Genomic DNA, 21,856 nt, shown 5'->3' on the forward strand with positions numbered 1-21,856 from the left:
GGGGCACTAAATTTAGGCGCAATCTGTGATATATAAGCAGCTATAAGGGGTAAAATCACTGTGTAGTGTGTATCCCTGTTTTATATAGCGCTCTGGTGTGTGCTGGCATACTCTCTCTCTGTCTCCTCAAAGGGCTTTGTGGGGTCCTGTCCTCAGTCAGAGCATTCCCTGTGTGTGTGCGGTGTGTCGGTACGGCTGTGTCGACATGTTTGATGAGGAGGCTTATGTGGAGGCGGAGCAGGTGCCGATAAATGTGATGTCACCCCCTGCGGGGTCGACACCTGAGTGGATAGATATGTGGAAGGAATTACGCGACAGTGTCAACTCCTTACATAAAAGGTTTGACGACATATCAGATGTGGGACAGCCGGCTTCTCAGCCCGTGCCTGCCCAGACGTCTCAAAAGCCATCAGGGGCTCTAAAACGCCCGCTACCTCAGATGGCAGACACAGATGTCGACACAGATACTGACTCCAGTGTCGACGATGATGAGACTAGTGTACATTCCAATAGAGCCACACGTTACATGATTACGGCAATGAAAAATGTGTTGCACAATTCTGATATTACCCCAGGTACCACAAAAAAGGGTATTATGTTTGGGGAGAAAAAACTACCAGTGGTTTTTCCCCCTTCTGATGAATTAAATGAAGTGTGTGAAGAATCGTGGGCTTCCCCCGATAAGAAACTAGTAATTTCTAAAAAGTTACTAATGGCGTACCCTTTCCCGCCAGAGGATAGGTCACGTTGGGAGACATCCCCTAGGGTAGATAAAGCGCTCACACGCCTGTCAAAGAAGGTGGCACTACCGTCTCCGGACACGGCCGCCCTAAAGGAGCCTGCTGATAGGAAGCAGGAGGCTATCCTGAAGTCTGTTTATACACACTCAGGTATTATACTGAGACCAGCTATTGCTTCAGCATGGATGTGCAGTGCTGCAGCTGCGTGGTCAGATTCCCTGTCAGAAAATATTGATACCTTAGACAGGGACACTATATTGCTAACCATAGAGCATATTAAAGACGCAGTCTTATACATGAGAGATGCACAGAGGGATATTTGCTGGCTGGCATCTAAAATAAGTGCAATGTCCATTTCTGCCAGGAGGGGTTTATGGACTCGGCAGTGGACAGGGGATGCAGATTCAAAAAGGCACATGGAAGTTTTGCCTTACAAGGGTGAGGAGTTGTTTGGGGATGGTCTCTCGGACCTCGTTTCCACAGCGACAGCTGGGAAGTCAGCATTTTTACCCCATGTTCCCTCACAGCCAAAGAAAGCACCGTATTATCAGGTACAGTCCTTTCGGCCTCAGAAAGGCAAGCGGGTTAAAGGCGCGTCCTTTCTGCCCAGAGGCAGAGGTAGAGGAAAAAAGCTGCAGCATACAGCCAGTTCCCAGGAACAAAAGCCCTCCCCCGCTTCCTCTAAGTCCACCGCATGACGCTGGGGCTCCACAGGCGGAGCCAGGTACGGTGGGGGCCCATCTCAAGAACTTCAGCGACCAGTGGGCTCGCTCACGGGTGGATCCCTGGATTCTACAAGTAGTATCTCAGGGGTACAAGCTGGAATTCGAGACGTCTCCCCCTCGCCGTTTCCTCAAATCTGCCTTGCCAACAGCTCCCCCGGACAGGGAGGCAGTGCTGGAGGCAATTCACAAGCTGTATTCGCAGCAGGTGATAGTCAAGGTACCCCTCCTTCAACAAGGAAGGGGTTACTATTCCACAATGTTTGTGGTACCGAAACCAGACGGTTCGGTGAGACCCATTTTAAATTTGAAATCCTTGAACACCTATATAAAAAGGTTCAAGTTCAAGATGGAATCGCTCAGGGCGGTTATTTCAAGCCTGGAGGGAGGGGATTACATGGTATCACTGGACATCAAGGATGCTTACCTACATGTCCCCATTTACCTTCCTCACCAGGAGTACCTCAGATTTGTGGTAAAGGACTGTCATTACCAATTCCAGACGTTGCCGTTTGGTCTGTCCACGGCACCGAGGGTATTTACCAAGGTAATGGCCGAAATGATGATACTCCTTCGAAAAAAGGGAGTTTTAATTATCCCATACTTGGACGATCTCCTTATAAAGGCGAGGTCCAGGGAGCAGTTGTTGGTCGGGATAGCACTACCTCGGGAGGTGCTACAACAGCACGGTTGGATTCTGAATATTCCAAAGTCACAGCTGGTTCCTACGACACGTCTACTGTTTCTGGGGATGGTTCTGGACACAGACCAGAAAAGGGTGTTTCTCCCGGAGGAGAAAGCCAAGGAGTTGTCGTCGCTAGTCAGAGATCTCCTGAAACCAAAACAGGTCTCGGTGCATCACTGCACGCGAGTCCTGGGAAAAATGGTAGCTTCCTACGAAGCAATTCCATTCGGCAGGTTCCATGCAAGAATTTTTCAGTGGGATCTGTTGGACAAGTGGTCCGGATCCCATCTTCAGATGCATCGGCTGATAACCCTGTCTCCAAGGACCAGGGTGTCTCTGCTGTGGTGGCTGCAGAGTGCTCATCTTCTAGAGGGCCGTAGATTCGGCATACAGGACTGGGTCCTGGTGACCACGGATGCCAGCCTTCGAGGCTGGGGGGCAGTCACACAGGGAAGAAACTTCCAAGGGCTATGGTCAAGCCAGGAAATTTCCCTACACATAAATATTCTGGAACTAAGGGCCATCTACAATGCCCTAAGTCAGGCAAGACCCCTGCTTCAAAACCAGCCGGTACTGATCCAGTCAGACAACATCACGGCGGTCGCCCATGTAAACCGACGGGGCGGCACGAGAAGCAGGACAGCGATGGCAGAAGCCACAAGGATTCTCCGATGGGCGGAAAATCACGTGTTAGCACTGTCAGCAGTGTTCATTCCGGGAGTGGACAACTGGGAAGCAGACTTCCTCAGCAGGCACGACCTCCACCCGGGAGAGTGGGGACTTCATCCAGAAGTCTTTCAGCTGATTGTAAATCGCTGGGAACGGCCACAGGTGGACATGATGGCGTCCCGCCTCAACAAAAAGCTAGAAAGATATTGCGCCAGGTCGAGAGACCCTCAGGCAATAGCTGTGGACGCTCTAGTGACACCGTGGGTGTACCAGTCGGTTTATGTGTTCCCTCCTCTGCCTCTCATACCCAAGGTACTGAGGATAATAAGACGAAGAGGAGTAAGAACTATACTCATTGTTCCGGATTGGCCAAGAAGAGCTTGGTACCCAGAACTTCAAGAAATGATCTCAGAGGACCCATGGCCTCTGCCGCTCAGACAGGACCTGCTGCAGCAGGGGCCCTGTCTGTTCCAAGACTTACCGCGGCTGCGTTTGACGGCATGGCGGTTGAACACCGGATCCTGAAGGAAAAGGGCATTCTGGTGGAAGTCATCCCTACGCTGATTAAAGCTAGGAAAGAAGTGACCGCAAACCATTATCACCGCATATGGCGAAAATATGTTGCGTGGTGTGAGGCCAGGAAGGCCCCAACGGAGGAATTTCAGCTGGGCCGTTTTCTGCACTTCCTACAGTCAGGGGTGTCTATGGGCCTAAAATTGGGTTCCATTAAAGTCCAGATTTCGGCTCTATCGATTTTCTTCCAGAAAGAACTGGCTTCACTACCTGAAGTTCAGACATTTGTTAAGGGAGTGCTGCATATTCAGCCCCCTTTTGTGCCCCCAGTGGCACCTTAGGATCTCAACGTGGTGTTGAATTTCCTAAAGTCACATTGGTTTGAACCACTTAAAACCGTGGATTTAAAATATCTCACGTGGAAAGTGGTCATGCTGTTGGCCTTGGCTTCGGTCAGGCGTGTGTCAGAATTGGCGGCTTTATCATGTAAAAGCCCTTATCTGATTTTCCATATGGATAGGGCGGAATTGAGGACTCGTCCCCAATTTCTCCCAAAGGTGGTTTCAGCTTTTCATTTGAACCAGCCTATTGTGGTGCCTGCGGCTACTCGTGACTTGGAGGATTCCAAGTTGCTGGACATAGTCCGGGCCCTAAAAATCTATGTTTCCAGGACAGCTGGAGTCAGAAAGACTGACTCGCTATTTATCCTGCATGCACCCAACAAGTTGGGTGCGCCTGCTTCAAAGCAGACTATTGCTCGCTGGATCTGTAGCACGATTCAACTTGCACATTCTGCGGCTGGACTGCCGCATCCTAAATCTGTAAAAGCCCATTCCACGAGGAAGGTGGGCTCTTCTTGGGCGGCTGCCCGAGGGGTCTCGGCTTTACAACTTTGCCGAGCAGCTACTTGGTGGGGGTCAAACACATTTGCTAAATTCTACAAGTTTGATACTCTGGCTGAGGAGGACCTAGAGTTCGCTCATTCGGTGCTGCAGAGTCATCCGCACTCTCCCGCCCGTTTGGGAGCTTTGGTATAATCCCCATGGTCCTTACGGAGTTCCCAGCATCCACTTAGGACGTTAGAGAAAATAAGATTTTACTCACCGGTAAATCTATTTCTCGTAGTCCGTAGTGGATGCTGGGCGCCCGTCCCAAGTGCGGATTGTCTGCAATACTTGTATATAGTTATTGGTTAACTAAAGGGTTATTGTTGAGCCATCTGTTGAGAGGCTCAGTTATATTTCATACTGTTAACTGGGTATAGTATCACGAGTTATACGGTGTGATTGGTGTGGCTGGTATGAGTCTTACCCGGGATTCCAAATCCTTTCCTTATTGTGTCAGCTCTTCCGGGCACAGTATCCTAACTGAGGTCTGGAGGAGGGTCATAGAGGGAGGAGCCAGTGCACACCAGGTAGTCCTAAAGCTTTCTTTAGTTGTGCCCAGTCTCCTGCGGAGCCGCTATTCCCCATGGTCCTTACGGAGTTCCCAGCATCCACTACGGACTACGAGAAATAGATTTACCGGTGAGTAAAATCTTTTTTTTTTTAAAGTCCGATTGACATTGTTGGAAATGGGGCTTAAACCTGTCAGATTTGTCCGCGAATCCAACAAAACATGTGGCTAATACACCAATCCATGTGTTTTCTGACAAGTCGCAATTGCCGACCTGTCGGAAAAACAGCAGCCCAATTGAATAGGTCGGAACACTATCCGACCTAAAAAAGCCGGAAACTGGCATCTTTCCGACAAGACGTCAGATCGACTTGAATTGAATACCCCACATAGTAGTCAATCAGCTTCTTTCATTTTATAGGGCTAGATGCATCATCGCCTGGAAAGTGATAAAATGGAGAGTGAAAAAGTACCAGCCAATCAGCTCCTAACTGCCATGTCACAGGCTGTGTTTGAAAAATGTCAGTTAGGAGCTGATTGGCTGGTACTTTCTCACTCTACAATTTATCACTTTCCAAGCGATGATGCATCTAGCCCATAGACTTTGCTAGATAAATAACAGAAGCTAACTGATTGCTATATGCAACTGATGTACTTTACTTGAAGGTTTGATATCTATCCACTTATGTTAACAGTAGAAGATCCTGTTCAAAATAAGATCCCAACAAATATAATAATATATATGAGCATTTGATGGAAGTGGTTGAGAAAGCCAGACCGTCTTCAAGAAGATCAGTATTAGTCTGTTGCAAACAGGTTGAGGTGTTTTAAAAAAAAAAAAACCTTTACATGTATTCTTTGTTATTGCATGGTAATATAAACATTAATTACTATTATTTTGGGAAATTAATAAAAAAAATTATACGGCTAGAGGTTCCAGTTAATGCCATGAGTGATACAGCATTTTTTCAAGTATTTCTGTATTTTACAGCCGTGAGATGATCCAATTTGGTGTGAAGGTCTGTATCGTGGAGCCTGGTTCTTTCAAAACAGAAATCGTTAATTCAGGCACAATAGAAGGAAAATTGAAAGAACTTTATGAGAAGGTCCCAGAAGATATCCTCAAATTATATAGCCAAAATTATGAAACCTGTAAGTGTTATTTACATGCATGTCCTGATGATGCAAATGTTTCCTGTTGCCCCATAGCTGCCAAGATATCAAGCAGGCCCCAGTACATCAAAGAAAGGGAGACCTTGCACTATTCTACCCAAATTAGTGCTGGCTTGACAGAACTCAACAAAAAAGACAATAAAATTTAATTTACATTTTTACTAATTTAACATAGAATTTCCACAAAATACTAGGTATTGGTGGGTCCCACTTAAAGTCATTAATAATAAAGATTGTGCTCTTAATCTGTGGCCTGGAATAAAGGGGACATAAGTACGTATGTTCCCAGACACTCAGAACTAAGCTGAAACAGTCAGTGAGCCTTTTTATATAATTTTTATTTTTAATTATTTCTTTGACATTTTATACATGCATGCATGGTAAATATTTTTATGATCCACCTCCCAAGGTAAATATGCATATTATACACAGATGTTAAATATTTGATTTTTAAATGTGAATCAAAGTATTTTGTGGAAATTCTATATTAAATTAGTAAATATTAAAATTAAATAAGCTAATACATTTTGAGTCTTTTTTGATGAGTTCACGCAAACCAGAGCTAATTTGGGTGGAACAACGCAAGGTCTCCCTTTCTTTGTTGGTTCAAGGTATTCTGTGCAGACAGAACTACTTTTATTTTTTAATGCTATCACATGCTTAAATGAACCTTGCTGTTTAATTGTACAACTACAGTGCTCGAGGACAATAATATCTATAGGTAACAAGCACCTGGGTAAAAACAAGTTCTTTAGGTGTTAGGCTCCAGTACAGGCCCTCCCAGAGGGTGTGCAGCTACAGCCCATAATGGACTATGTTGCTATGGTGTGGCGGGCACATGCAGAGAAGAATGTGGTTACGGCATCAGTGGGGAGTGCTTACACCTACTCTGCAGTACTGAGCTCCTATAGAGTTCTGGTTTACCACCTTCCGAACCCCCCCTCTTACCAATCGGTGGCGCTGGTTGCCACTACCTCCATGCAGATGTTTTGCAGAACTGTAAGTCTATCAGCAATGTGTGTACCAGAAAAGGTCTGAAAACATCACAATAAAATCTTCAGTGCAATCATTTTTAAATCACTAAATGCACAAACTCAGCCCCATTTATGCTTATTTAGATATATTTTCCATCAACACTTATTTGTCCATGCATTAACTTATTTCTCCAAAAATCATGCATAAATGGAAAGATCTATGGATGCCTCTCCGAGGGACCCGTGTGTACCGCACACACTGTACCCACTATAGATATACCACTAGTTATATCACTTTGCTGATGACTCTCTCTATCTTCATAGGCATGCAAGGTGGCTACTCGCATCTTGCCCTGCCTATGTGGGCGTGTGGTCAGCCTTTCAGGTAGTAGTCCTTGACTCTGTCTCCACATTTCAGCTGCTCAGTGCTGGCAGGCTGCTCAGCATTCAAAAGCCAGCCAGAGGAAACTTTTGCAAACTGATAACTGATGAATGCTAGCAACCATCGATGGTACGCATACCGATAGCTATCCATACAAAAGCCACCCATGCACAGCAATGCATTCAGACATGGTCCAGAGGTTGCGCTGATGTCAATGCAACTCTGTCACTAGAGTCTCGGTGCACAGCAAGGAGACAATGCGCAGACTGCTGTCCTACATCAGCATACAGTAACTGCCAGCTGATAATTGTATCATAAAAGTACACACATATACAGTAAGTGCCAGCTGATACTTGTAACATAAAAGTACACACATATACAGTAAGTGCTAGCTGATACTTGTAACATAAAAGTACACACATATACAGTAAGTGCTAGCTGATACTTGTAACATAAAAGTACACACATATACAGTAAGTGCTAGCTGATACTTGTAACATAAAAGTACACACATATACAGTAAGTGCTAGCTGATACTTGTAACATAAAAGTACACACATATACAGTAAGTGCTAGCTGATACTTGTAACATAAAAGTACACACATATACAGTAAGTGCTAGCTGATACTTGTAACATAAAAGTACACACATATACAGTAAGTGCTAGCTGATACTTGTAACATAAAAGTACACACATATACAGTAAGTGCTAGCTGATACTTGTAACATAAAAGTACACACATATACAGTAACTACTGTTAATTATCAGGGGAAAGTTCCCGAAATCTATTTACATTCAAGCACAAAATAAGTAATATTCTTATCCCTGTAAACAAAGAAATGTTACGGCGCTAGGAGCATTAAAAAATACACATTACACATATAATATAATAAAAACTATAAATATTTAGGGGCATATGTATTAATAATCCAAGAATTGCCGTGATTATTAACAATATATTTTGTGGCGGATATTTAAATTTTTTAGGAAAACATCCTCGCTATGTAACGTAGAGAAACCTGCAGGGACAGCAGTAGCAATATCTGCTGTCCCTGCAGGTTTCTTCCCTGTCATTTTGGTGCCTCCTCTGGGGGAATTTGATACTGCACATGCGCACAACAGAGCCGTAACTACGTGTGTGCCAGGTGTGCCTGGCACACAGCGCAGTTACCCTGAGGGCGCAACAGCCAGCAGCTTGTAATGACTCATTACAAGCCGCCTGTGCTTTGCGCCCGTGCGCCGCGCTGGAGAAGAGCAGCAATGCCGGTGGCAGGGGAGGAGGAGGAGGGAGTTGGACTGGAGCTGCAGCAGCGCTATATAATTGGTAGAGGCGCCACTGCAGCAGTCCCCTCTCCTTCCGCATTGGCTGCCAGGCACTGCTGTGAATGCTGAGGTGCGCTTCCCTCATTCCAACATTCGCAGTGGCACTGGGCAGCCAATGCGGAAGCAGAGGGACAGCTGCAGCAGTGCCTCTACCAATTGCATAGTGCTGCTGCGGCTCCAGTCCCCCTCCCTCCTCCTCCTTCTCCCCTGCCCTGGATCTGCCAGCCCAGCACCGAGGAGCCTGCACCGAGGAGCCTGAGCCAGCGGGGAGAGATGGTAAGTATCTGTCTATCTATCTATCTGTCTATCTATGTGTAAAAATGGGGACTGACTGCCGTAATGTGTAAAAAGGGGATGCTGTCTGCCGCAATATGTAAAAAGGGGGACACTGTCTGCCGCAATGTGTAAAAAGGGGTCGCTGTCTGCCGTAATGTGTAAAAAGGGGGACGCTGTCTGCCGTAATGTGCAAAAAGGGGGGCGCTGTCTGCCGTAATGTGTAAATAGGTGGACGATGTCTGCCGTAATGTGTAAAAAGGGCACGCTGTCTGCCGTAATGTGTAAAAAGGGCACGCTGTCTGCCGTAATGTGTAAAAAGGGGGACGCTGTCTGCCGTAATGGGTAAAAAGGGCATGCTGTCTGCCGTAATGTGTAAAAAGGGCACACTGGCTGCCGTAAGGTGTAAAAAGGGCATGCTGTCTGCCGTAATGGTTTAAACTAACATGGCCAAACTCTGCAATACTTCACTTTTCAGGTCAGATCATAGTCCCCACTGATATTAATGGAGACTGTGTGCCTAATTCAGACCTGATCGCTCCTCTGCAAATTTGTAGAGGTCTGCGATCAGATAGTCGCCGCACATAGAGAGTGAAAACCCGCCCCGTGCAAATGTGTGCGACTGCATGTGTACGCCGTGCAAAAACTTCACCAGACAGAGGACAGCTGCAAATCCGTTCGCAACTCACTCACCATCAAATGTTTTTTCCAGTCTGTGCGTATTCCAGGACTTACTCCTACAGTGCGATACACACAGGCTGATCGGGGCCGGAGCTGACATCACACATCCACCCAGAAAATGCTTGGGAACGCATGCGTTTTCCCTGACACTCCCAGAAAACGTCCAGTTACCACCCACAAACGTCCGCTTGCTGTCAATCACCTTGCATACGCCTAGTGATCTACATTTTTGCACCATTTAGTCGCTGTTTGGCCTCGCACCTGCATATTATGGTGCATACGCATGCGCAGTCATTCGATAATCGCCCGCTGTGCGATTTAGCACAACAGCGATCAGGTCTGAATTAGGTCCTGCGTTCTGTAATACTAATTAGCATTATACTGAAAATTTCTTTGAAATATCCCGCAAAATGCTATTAGTACATGGCCACAAACCATAAAATGATACAGACACTTCAGTTTCTACATTATTTTATTGGGGGAAAAAGCATGATAAATCGGCCCCTTAATAATCACCATAAATAATAAGATTTTACTTACCGGTAAATCTATTTCTCGTAGTCCGTAGAGGATGCTGGGGACTCCGTAAGGACCATGGGGATAGACGGGCTCCGCAGGAGACATGGGCACTTTAAGAAAGAATTTAGTTCCTGGTGTACACTGGCTCCTCCCTCTATGCCCCTCTTCCAGACCTCAGTTAGAGAAACTGTGCCCAGAGGAGATGGACAGTACAAGGAAAGGATTTTGTTAATCCAAGGGCAAGATTCATACCAGCCACACCAATCACACCGTATAACTTGTGATAACTACCCAGTTAACAGTATGAAAACAACATATCATCAGTGCAAGACTGATGCAACTATAACGTAACCCTTATTAAAGCAATAACTATATACAAGTATTGCAGAAGAAGTCCGCACTTGGGACGGGCGCCCAGCATTCTCTACGGACTACGAGAAATAGATTTACCGGTAAGTAAAATCTTATTTTCTCTAACGTCCTAGAGGATGCTGGGGACTCCGTAAGGACCATGGGGATTATACCAAAGCTCCCAAACGGGCGGGAGAGTGCGGATGACTCTGCAGCACCGATTGAGCAAACATGAGGTCCTCCTCAGCCAGGGTATCAAACCTATAGAATTTTGCAAAAGTGTTTGAACCCAACCAAGTAGCAACTTGACACAGCTGTAGTGCCGAGACCCCCCGGGCAGCCGCCCAAGAAGAGCCCACCTTCCTAGTGGAATGGGCCTTGACCGATTTTGGTAACGGCAATCCAGCCGTAGAATGCGCTTGCTGAATCGTGTTACAAATCCAGCGAGCAATAGTTTGGTTTGAAGCAGGGGCACCAATCTTGTTGGATGCATACAGGACAAACAGCGCTTCAGTTTTCCTGACTCTAGCCGTTCTGGCCACGTAAATTTTCAAAGCCCTGACCACATCAAGTAACTCGGAATCCTCCAAGTCACGTGTAGCCACAGGCACCACAATAGGTTGGTTCATATGAAAAGATGATACCACTTTCGGCAGAAATTGCGAACGGGTCCGCAATTCTGCTCTATCCATATGGAAAACCAGATAGGGGCTTTTATGTGACAAAGCCGCTAATTCTGACACACGTCTAGCCGAAGCCAAGGCTAATAACATGACCACCTTCCACGTGAGATATTTTAACTCCGCCGTTTTAAGTGGTTCAAACCAGTGTGACTTTAGGAAACTTAACACCACGTTAAGATCCCAAGGTGCCACCGGAGGCACAAAAGGAGGCTGAATACGCAGAACTCCTTTTACAAACGTCTGAACTTCTGGTAGAGAAGCCAACTCTTTTTGAAAGAAAATGGATAGGGCCAAAATCTGAACCTTAATGGAGCCTAAGTTTTAGGCCCAAATTCACTCCAGTTTGTAGGAAGTGAAGGAAACGGCCCAGATGGAATTCTTCCGTAGGAGCATTCCTGGCCTCCCACCAAGAAACATATTTTCGCCATATACGGTGATAATGTTAAGATGTCACGTCCTTCCTAGCCTTTATCAGCGTAGGAATGACCTCATCCGGAATGCCTTTTTCCGCTAGGATCCGGCGTTCAACCGCCATGCCGTCAAACGCAGCCGCGGTAAGTCTTGGAACAGACATGGGCCCTGTTGCAACAGGTCCTACCTTAGAGGAAGAGGCCAGGGATTTTCTGTTAGCATTTCCTACAGATCCGGATACCAGATCCTTCGTGGCCAATCTGGAACAATGAGGATTGTTCTCACTCCTCCTTTTTCTTATTATTCTCAACCCTTGGGTATGAGAGGAAGAGGAGGAAATACATAGACTGACTGGAACACCCATGGTGTCACTAGGGCGTCTACCGCTACTGCCTGAGGGTCTATTGACCAGGCGCAATAACTCTGCAGCTTTTTGTTGAGGCGGGACGCCATCCTGTCTATCTGTGGCAGTCCCCACCAAACTGCAATCTGTGCGAAGACTTCCTGATGAAGTCTCCACTCTCCAGGACGTATGTCTGGTGAGGAAGTCTGCTTCCCAGTTGTTCACTTCTGGAATGAACACTGTTGACAGTGCTCTTACATGATTCTCCGCCCAGCGAAGAATTCTGGTGGCTTTCGCCCTCGTCACTCTGCTCCTTGTGCCGCCTTGGCGGTTTACATGAGTTACTGCGGTGATGTTGTCTGACTGGATCAGAACCGGTTGGTCATGAAGAAAGGTCTCCGCTTGACGTAGGGCGTTGTACATGGCCCTTAGTTCCAATATGCTGATGTGGAGACAAGTCTCTTGACTTGACCAAAGACCTTGGAAATTTCTTCCCTGTGTGACTGCTCCCCAGCCTCGGAGGCTCGCGTCCGTGGTCACCAGGATCTAGTCCTGAATGCCGAATCTGCGGCCCTCTAGAAGGTGAGCACTCTGCAGCCACCACAGGAGAGATACCCTGGCCTTGGGGGATAGGGTGATCAACTGATGAATCTGTAGATGTGACCCGGACCACTTGTCCAGTAGGTCCCATTGGAAAGTCCTCGCATGGAACCTGCTGAAGGGAATGTTTTTCCCAGGACTCGAGTGCAGTGATGCACTGACACCTGTCTTGGTTTCAATAGGTCCCTGACTAGAGTCATGAGTTCCTGGGCCTTCTCTATCTGAAGGTAAACCCATTTCTGGTCTGTATCCAGAATCATACCCAAGAAGGGCAGACGAGTTATAGGAACCAACTGTGACCTCGGGAAATTGAGAATCCAGCCGTGTTGCTGTGACACTTTCAGCTAAAGTGACACGCTGTTCAACAACTGCTCTTTTGATCTCGCCCTTATTAGGAGATCGTCCAAGTATGGACTCCTTGCTTGCGTAGGAGCACCATTATTTCCGCCGATTACCCTGAAATTGGTAATGACAATCCTGTACCGCAATGGGGTGGATAAATGGGAACATGAAGGTATGCAGCCTTTATGTTTAGATACACCATCAAATCCCCCCCTTCCAGGCTGGCGATGATCGCTCTGGGCGATTCCACTTTAAATTTGAACCTTTTCCTGTATAGGTTCAGAGATTTTAATTTTAAAAATAGATCTGACTGAACCGTACGGTTTCGGGACTACAGCCAAGGTTGAGTCATATCGCCTTCCTTGTTGCAGGAGGGGAACCTTGAGCACCACCTGTTGGAGATACAATGTGTGAATTGTATTTAATATTATCTCCCTTCCTGGGGGAGAAGCCGGTAGGTCCGATAAGGAAAAACCGGCGAGGAGGCACCTTTCGAATTCCAGCTTGTAACCCTGAGAAACAATTTTTTATTGCCCCGGGAACCACCTGTGAGTGAACTCAGATGTGGCTGAAGAGTCGAAGACGTGCTCCCACTGGGGCGGACTCCCTTAGCGGAGCTCCAGCGTCATGCGTTGGATGTAGTAGAGGCCGGGGAGGACTTCTGTTCCTGGGAACTAGCTGTGCCCTGTACCCTTACCTCTGGAAAGAAAGGACGCTCCTCGTACTTTCTTGTTATTCTGCGACCGAAAGGACTGCATTTGATAATGTCGTGCTTTCTTAGGCTGTGAGGGAATATAAGGCAAAAGATCAGAATTACCAGCTATAGCTGTGGAGACCAGGTCCGAGAGCCCTTCTCCACACAATTCCTCAGCCTTGTAAGGTAAACCTTCCATATGCCTCTTTTAGTCGGCATCACCTGTCCATTGCATGTTCCACAGGACACTTCTAGCAGAAATCGACATAGCGTTGACTCTAGAACCCAGTAGACTAATGTCTCTTTGGGCATGTTTTATATATATATAAGACAGCATCTTTTATATATATATATATATATATATATATATATACACATATACTAGGGTCAATACCATGGTATCCTTATCTAGGGTTTCAATCTCCGCTGATAAGGTATCTGTCCACGCTGCTACAGCGCTATAAACCCATGCCGACACAATCGCCGGTCTGAGTAGTGTACCAGAATGTGTGTAAATGGACTTCAAAGTACTTTTACTGCAAGCTATCTGCAGGATCCCTGAGGATAGCTGTTAAGTCAGCGCTACCTTTTGGGTAAACGTGACAAAGCTTTGTCCACCCTAGGGGAAGATTCCCATCGTATCCTGGCGCTAGTAGTGAAAGGATACTCCCTGAGAATTCTTTTTGGGAAGCTGCAGCTTCTAGTCTGGAGATTCCCGCTCTTTTTCTTCATGAGAGGAGGGAAATTTACCTCAGCTTTCTTCCCCTTAAACATGTGTACCCTCGTGTCAGGGACAGATGAGTCATCAGTGATATGCAAAACATCTTTTATTACAATAATCATATATTGAATACCTTGCTGCCAGTTTTGGCTGTAACTTTGCATTATCGTAGTCGACACTGGAGTCAGACTCCGTGTCGATATCAGTGTCTATTATTTTGGATAGTGAGCATTGTGAGACTCTGAAGGTCTCTGCGACATAGGGACAGACCTGTGTAGATTCACTGTCTGTTCTCTAATCTTTTGTGCAATAAATTTACCTCAGCACTTTATTTCACATATCCAATCAGGTGTCGGCATTGTCGACGGAGACACCACTCACACACACATTTGCTCCATCTCCTCCTTAGGAGAGCCTTTTACCTCAGACATGTCGACACACACGTACCGACACACCACACACTCAGGGAATGCTCTTCTGAAGACAGTTCCCCCACAAGGCCCTTTGGAGAGACAGAGAGAGAGTATGCCAGCACACAGCCCAGCGCTATATGACCCAGGAAAAAACACAGCAATTTAATATTTACCCAGTAGCGCTGTTATTATTATCTGCGCCAAATTATGTGCCCCCCCTCTTCTTTAAAACCCTCTCTTCTACCGTGGTATAAGCAGGGGAGAGTCCGGGGAGCTTCCTCTCAGCGGTGCTGTGGAGAAAAACATGGCGCTGGTGAGTGCTGAGGAAGAAGCCCCGCCCCCTCGATGGTTGGCTTCTGTCCCGCTAAAAGTGTAAAATTGGCGGGGGCTCATGCATATAAACAGTGTCCAGCTGTATATATGCTCCTTTTGGCAAATAAGAGGTTTATATTGCTGCCCAGGGCGCCCCCCCCCCCCCCTGTGCCCTGCACCCTTACAGTGACCGGAGTATGTGAGGTGTGTGGGAGCAATGGCGCACAGCTGCAGTGCTGTGCGTTACCTCAGTGAAGATCATGAAGTCTTCTGCCGCCTCTGAAGTCTTCTTTTCTTCTCATATTCACCCGGCTTCTATCTTCCGGCTCTGCGAGGGGGACGGCGACGGGGCTCCGGGACGGACGGCGAGGGTGAGATCCTGCGTACCAATCCCTCTGGAGCTAATGGTGTCCAGTAGCCTAAGAAGCAGGACCTAGCTTCAGAGAGTAGGGCTGCTTCTCTCCCCTCAGTCCCACGATGCAGGGTGTCTGTTGCCAGCAGGCTCCCTGAAAATAAAAAACCTAACAAAATACTTTCTATCAGTAAACTCAGGAGAGCTCACTGAAAAGCACCCAGCTCGTCTGGGCACAGTATCAAACTGAGGTCTGGAGGAGTAGGCATAGAGGGAGGAGCCAGTGCACACCAGGAACTAAATTCTTTCTTAAAGTGCCCATGCCTCCTGCGGAGCCCGTCTATCCCCATGGTCCTTACGGAGTCCCCAGCATCCTCTAGGACGTTAGAGAAATAATAAATTAAACTCCCAGAGTCTTAATAATAAATACATGATAAATACATAAGGGAGTATACAATTAGCCACAATAACGCGGTTTCGCGATAAATTGTCATATTTGCAATAATTCGGTGTCCAATTAGCTGCAACAATTTATCGGCGATAAGTCTCCATTGAGTTTCTCGCAAGTTTCTCTTCACCATCTCTACGCAGGGGATAAGTAGTGCAAAATCCCTATTTTAAGGTAAATATGTCAGGATCTGGTACAGAACCTCTGGTGCACCCCCAAGAATAACTAATTTGGCACTGAGATGTTTTTAATTATTTTTAATTGGCCAATAATGACATGTAATTTTTGGGGTCAAAAAATGCATAGTGATGGAAATTGGGGTACAAGTTATGGGACATGTATATTGGAGTGCTTTATGCAGGTGGAAGTAATCGATCCATTTCCATTTTTTTTTAAAGCCCTCTAAAATGACCCAAATATATACTTATACCCATTTTTATGTACCCCAAATGTAATGAGACTTATTTTGCTGGAATACAAAAAAAATTGCTTTCTTTAATTTTTTCACATTTTTACAAAAATGCATATAATGGCCATTTGACCCAATTTAATTACACCAAATAGTTTTATTATGGCCACTAATAGACTTCTATAATGTTTTCCTATATTAGTTTCCCCTTTTTCTCCCATACTTATCTCTGCTTTTGCCGGCTAGAATTATAGTAGGAATCCCATTTTTGACATTTCAGAATAGGATAGGTGCAAAAAACAGGAGCGTACAGTCTGCGATAAGCTACATTTTTGGGAGATTGGTGCAATACATTTTGCAGTGATCATGGATTGCGTTATCGTGGCTAATTGGATACCCCCATATGTATCAAGCTTTTATTATTATTTTTTCTTCAGATGGTGTAACTTTCTTTAAGCCTATGGAGGTATGGTAGCGGTAGAGAGATCCTTCAATCCCCCTCCTGCTGCCTCCATCAGGCGCCAGCCCTGATTCCTGGAACGGACGCTGATTCACAGCAAAACTAGTGACAGCTGATTCACAATAAAACTTCTGCTAAATTCAGATACGAATCAGTAGCAATTTAAGTGTAACAAATATGTAGCTACTGCCAGAGCCATAACTAGACTTTTTGGTGCCCGGTGCCAAACATTGCTAGAAAATGATTTTGAACACATAATACCCCTCATTAAATAACACATTTCAATATACTGCCACACCTAGGACTCAAAGCTACAACCTGCTGCATTCCAGCCACACACTCCACCCACGATACACTTAATCCCACATAAAAATAATGAGATTTCTCACTATATGAAGCTATCTGTACTCCATAAAAAAAAAATAACCGGCTCCATAATCGAGCAGATCCATGCAGTCACACATCTAATCCCTTGCATCCACACACTACATACTGTAGATCAGCCCAGCCGCAACGCTGATCACCCCTTCACAAAGTACAAGGTAAGCTTCAAATAGTTAAAACTCTCCAGCTTGGAATTCTTTAGCTCTCTATGCAAGGGCAGATAGCTCAATGAATAGAGTGTCCAACTGCAATGTCATAGGCAATGGGTTTGAATCCTGGGCACATCAGCATTCCGAAATGTAATAAAGGATAGTACAACAGAACAACAAGAGCTATCAAGTCCAAGGATGCTGTATAGGTATTAGCAACAAACTGGGTGGGGGTAGGAGACAGGCGCAAATGCAGGATTCCTGGAGGGGGGGGGGGGGGTTCCAAATGTTCAGTTTTAGAGGGATTGTCACCAGCCCATGAGGATACATAGTTGGCATGTAACATGCTGTAGTCTGCCCCAAACAAAGTGCAGTTTATGTAATATGGTACATCAGATATATGCAGGCACAATGATCATGGTAAGCCACTTACCAGATCCTCTCTCTGGTGTGATGATTGAGCACTCAGATCCACACACACAGCAGACATTGCAGGAAAATCTTCAACTGGGCATGTGCAGCAGCTTTATTCGCCTCTTACACTGCATGTAGTAGCCACTGGCTAGACTGTGGGGAAGGCAGGGTTCCGTTCAACTTGACCCCCCCCCCCATGCTTTTGCCTATGAAGTGTTTTCCTTCAACTTGAGAAAGTAGTCAGGGGCAATCACTTACAAGGCATGGTTTTGCCTTGTAAGGGATTGTCCCTTTAAAAAAACATCCGAGATTGGCCGGCATCCCGCACCTCCGGCGATCTCGGACTGCATTACATCCCGCCACATATGTTAATAATAGGTAGGAGACATATTTTACAGCACTCTGCTAGCTTAAAAATAAAGCCTTCCCCTGCTAATAACCCTAGATGGTGCTGCATTTTAACAATGTATTTTTTGATATGTAGATAATAGCTAGTTAATTATGATGGTTGTAACTGGGTTTAGCCATCTCTAATAATACCTAAATCATTCCTAATGATTTACTCTTGTCTGCACTCCCCTCATGACCTAGCTGTCCCTCTCTCATATCTGCACCCCCCCCCCTTTTGAACTTTCCCGTTCTTGTGTGCTTCCCCACAAGACCTGCAACTCTCGTCTGCAGCCCCAGCATGTGTCCCTTTCTTGTCTGCAGCCCCAGCATGTGTCCCTTTCTTGTCTGCAGCCCCAGCATGTGTCCCTTTCTTGTCTGCAGCCCCAGCATGACGTCTCCCTCTCATCTGCACCACTTTATGGCTTGTTTGCAGCCCAAAGCAAAAAACCCTCTCCCCCCCCCCCCCGCCATCCAGCCGCTGCTCTCACGGTGAACTGTTGCAGTCACGTGCACACTGTACTTCACTGTTCCTCACCCTGCCAGCATAACTTATAATAGACTACATCTCTCCCCGACATTCAAAAATGGGGGAAGCTGCAAATGAAAGTAATGAGATAATTCATAATTGACAAGTGCTGCCAACAGCACCCCCTACCCTGCAGCGCTATGTGCGGAGCACACTCCGCACACACCTTGCTACGGCCCTGGCTTCTGCTACTATTCAAATGCAGATAAGAAACAGTTTGCTGAATCAAATATAAAACTGTGATAAAATTGATACACATAAGTATTGTACAAATGTTGCAACAAGGGACAGTCTTAATAATATATACTGTAAGCTGTTAATCAAGGAGTGCTTCTGAAAGATGCATCTCAGTAAAGAATATATTATGAGTAAAGTTCTAACACCCAAGCTTTGACAAAGTAGTGAGGTGTGGAGAAATGCATTGATGGTCACTGATGACTACAGCTCAAATCCCTTTTTTAGCCTATGTAGGCATGTTCGTGGGAGAGGGGTCTTTCGATTCCCCTCCAGCAGCCTCCATCTGATGCCAACTCTGATCCCAAAAACTGATACTGTGCCATTGCTACCACCATCCCTGTGGGTTTCCCTATGTACATAGCAGGGATATTTTCATTGACAATTAAAATATTCACAGCCATACAGAGTGTTGATAAAGTTCCGCAATTATTAATACATATGCCCCTAAGACTATCTATTGTTGGAGCATTTGCACAATACTTACATACTGTATGTGTATCGATTTTACCACAGTTTCACATTTAAGACTTCAAACTTATACTTATCTGCATTTGCATATAGTAGAAACTACATATTTGTTACAGTTACATTACTACTGATTCGTATCTAATAGGCCCTACACACTGGCCGATTTGTTTGAAAGATATGAACGATCTCGTTCATAAATGAACGAGAACTCGTTCATATCTTTCAGTGTGGAGGCTCCAGTGATGAACGATGCGGGCCCCGCGCTCGTTCATCGCTGGTCCCCCGTCGGCTGTGCATGCAGGCCAATATGGACGATCTCGTCCATATTTGCCTGCACTTCAATGGAGCCGCGTGACGGGGGGAGTGAAGAAACTTCACTCCCCCCGTCACTGCTCCCCCGCCACCGGGTCGCTCGTCGGCCGTATCCGCCGTTGGGCAGCTCGGCGGCAGATCAGCCAGTGTGTAGGGCCCTTTAGAGTGGTGATACTCTGTTTGTTTGTTTATTTATTATTGAGACTCCCAGGAGTTTATTTTTATTATAGTTATGGTTATTATTAAATATTTATTTTTGTGTTTTATATATATATATCATGTGTATTTTTATAATGCTCCTAGCACCATAACATTTCTTTATTTATATTTTCTGTGGGAGGAATGGCATTCCCCATTTGTTGCCCTGGGTGCAGGCACATTAATGTTGTAAGCGATCGAATGGTTCTGAAGAGCGTCTAGGGATTTTCTGTCTTTTTCATATTCTTCATATTCCACCCTGTATACTCAGAAGCAGCAAAATGTAAAAATACTGCATGATTCCATCTCAGTTCATAATAACTCCATGTGTTTACACATACAGTATAAACAGAAGACTTTAACCACTACACCAAATTAGGAAGGTGTAATCAATACACTGTCACTGGGGAGAGCATATACATTGCAGGTTATTTTAGCTGCCTTCTTAGCTGTATTTTACCAAAGGCATGCAACTACTGTACTTGTAAACATGTCCCGCTCTGTTCATGATTTGTGCCATATGACCTTTGAACTTGTTCCAGGATTGAATACATAAGGGGGTGATTCAGACCTGATTGCTCCTGTGCATTTTCGCACCGCGGGCGATCAGCGTTTAACTGCACATGCGTATGCACCGCAATGCACATGTGCATCGGCCAACAAAAACGGGCATCACCGGTCAACGACAGGATGGTGTGAAAATTTTATTTGCATAGTGATTGACAGGAAGAGACCGTTTATTGGGAGAGCCCAGAAAAACTCAGTTGTTCCTAAGCGTTTTCAGGAAGGGCGTCTGACATCAGCTCTGGTCCCAATCAGCCTGTTCACATCGCACTGTAGGAGTAAGTCCAGGGTTGGGCAGAGACTGCACACAGTGGATTTTTGCAGCTCGGCGTATACATGCAATCGCACACTTTCACGGTGAATTTACACTCCCCCTTGGGTGGCGACTATCTGAACGTAGGACAGCAGAGTTAGCAGCCCAGCGATCAGGTCTGAATTACCCCCTAAGTGTGACAAACACCAGTATCTGAGCAGCAATTTATATGAGCTACATTGTTTTACATCACTGTTCTGATTTTCCATTTTTTTAACTCTGTCTACACAGTTCGCAAGGAATATCTTGATGGCTTTTCAAAGGCAAACCCGAACATTCACCTGGTCACAGATTGTATACAGCATGCTCTGACTGCTGTCTACCCACAGACACGCTACTCTGCTGGCTGGGATGCCAAACTCATCTTATTACCGCTTTCATACTGTCCCACTGCATTGGCAGATTTTATTCTTACAAAAAAATGACAGTAGCACGCAATAAAGATATTAAATGGGGGCCTTAATATAGCCTGTCCCCATTTATGAAATTTTATTTGGGGTCCCTTGCTACCACAAAAAAATTGTGAGTGACCCTGTATTCATGTTTTGTTCATGGTAAACACATTGTGGGTTTTGGGTTTCTGTGTTCTATGTGCTGCAATTTGAATTTCTGAAATACATATTTTCATGGGAACAATTTATCATGAGCTGTTTATTTTATTTAGGAATGACATATGGGGCCTAATTCTGTGTCAGGCATACTTCCGATGTTGACCGCAACTGAGTGTTTTTTTATTCTCAGGTTGCACTGTCCAGAGTCTGTGCAAACAGTGTGATGCATGGTCTCTGAAAGGTCTTGAAAATGTATTGGGTATTGGGTGTTCCTGGGAGGGGCAAAGAGGTGGCTAATTGAAATGGGGAAAGGGAAATGGGATGGCTACTGCACTAGTATTATCTTATATATGTTTCATTTTAACCCCGTACTGTGTCAATGTCATAAATTTGACTCTTTATGGGGGTGCTGCCACAGAATATATTGTTGCTAATATGTTGGGACTAGTTTACAAAAAGAAAAAGAAATTGGACTTGAAGTGGCACACTACTTAGAATTAATTAGACTTATAAAATGTAACTTTTATTGATAGGTTATAAAAGGCCTGTAACTGTGAAATATTAAAACCACATACAAATAAACGAACAAAGTGCAACATAAATCTTTAAAACCACACACTGTGCTCTATGTGTTGTGCAATAGTGTGACTCTAGGTACACTGACCTCAGTTGGGTTAGGTGTTTTGATCAATACTGGTTTATCTCAGACAACAACAGATTATTACTTATGTCAGGTCCAATAAGGTTATAGTTGGTCAAT

The 21,856-nt window shown here is 45.4% G+C and overlaps 1 protein-coding gene across 1 annotated transcript in view; it reads left to right on the forward strand.

Annotated features, from left to right (window-relative positions):
- The window catches only part of LOC135011571 (retinol dehydrogenase 7-like), a 136,055-nt gene extending 114,416 nt beyond the window's left edge, over positions 1-21,639 (forward strand). The window contains exons 4-5 of the mRNA XM_063952473.1: positions 5,716-5,876; positions 20,777-21,639. Coding sequence (XP_063808543.1) covers positions 5,716-5,876; positions 20,777-20,970 — 355 coding nt within the window. The 3' untranslated portion in view covers positions 20,971-21,639. The remainder of the gene's footprint in view (positions 1-5,715; positions 5,877-20,776) is intronic.
- The last annotated feature ends 217 nt before the right edge of the window (positions 21,640-21,856 follow it).

Source organism: Pseudophryne corroboree, chromosome 2 (genome assembly GCF_028390025.1).
Source record: "Pseudophryne corroboree isolate aPseCor3 chromosome 2, aPseCor3.hap2, whole genome shotgun sequence".
Lineage (NCBI taxonomy): Eukaryota > Metazoa > Chordata > Amphibia > Anura > Myobatrachidae > Pseudophryne > Pseudophryne corroboree.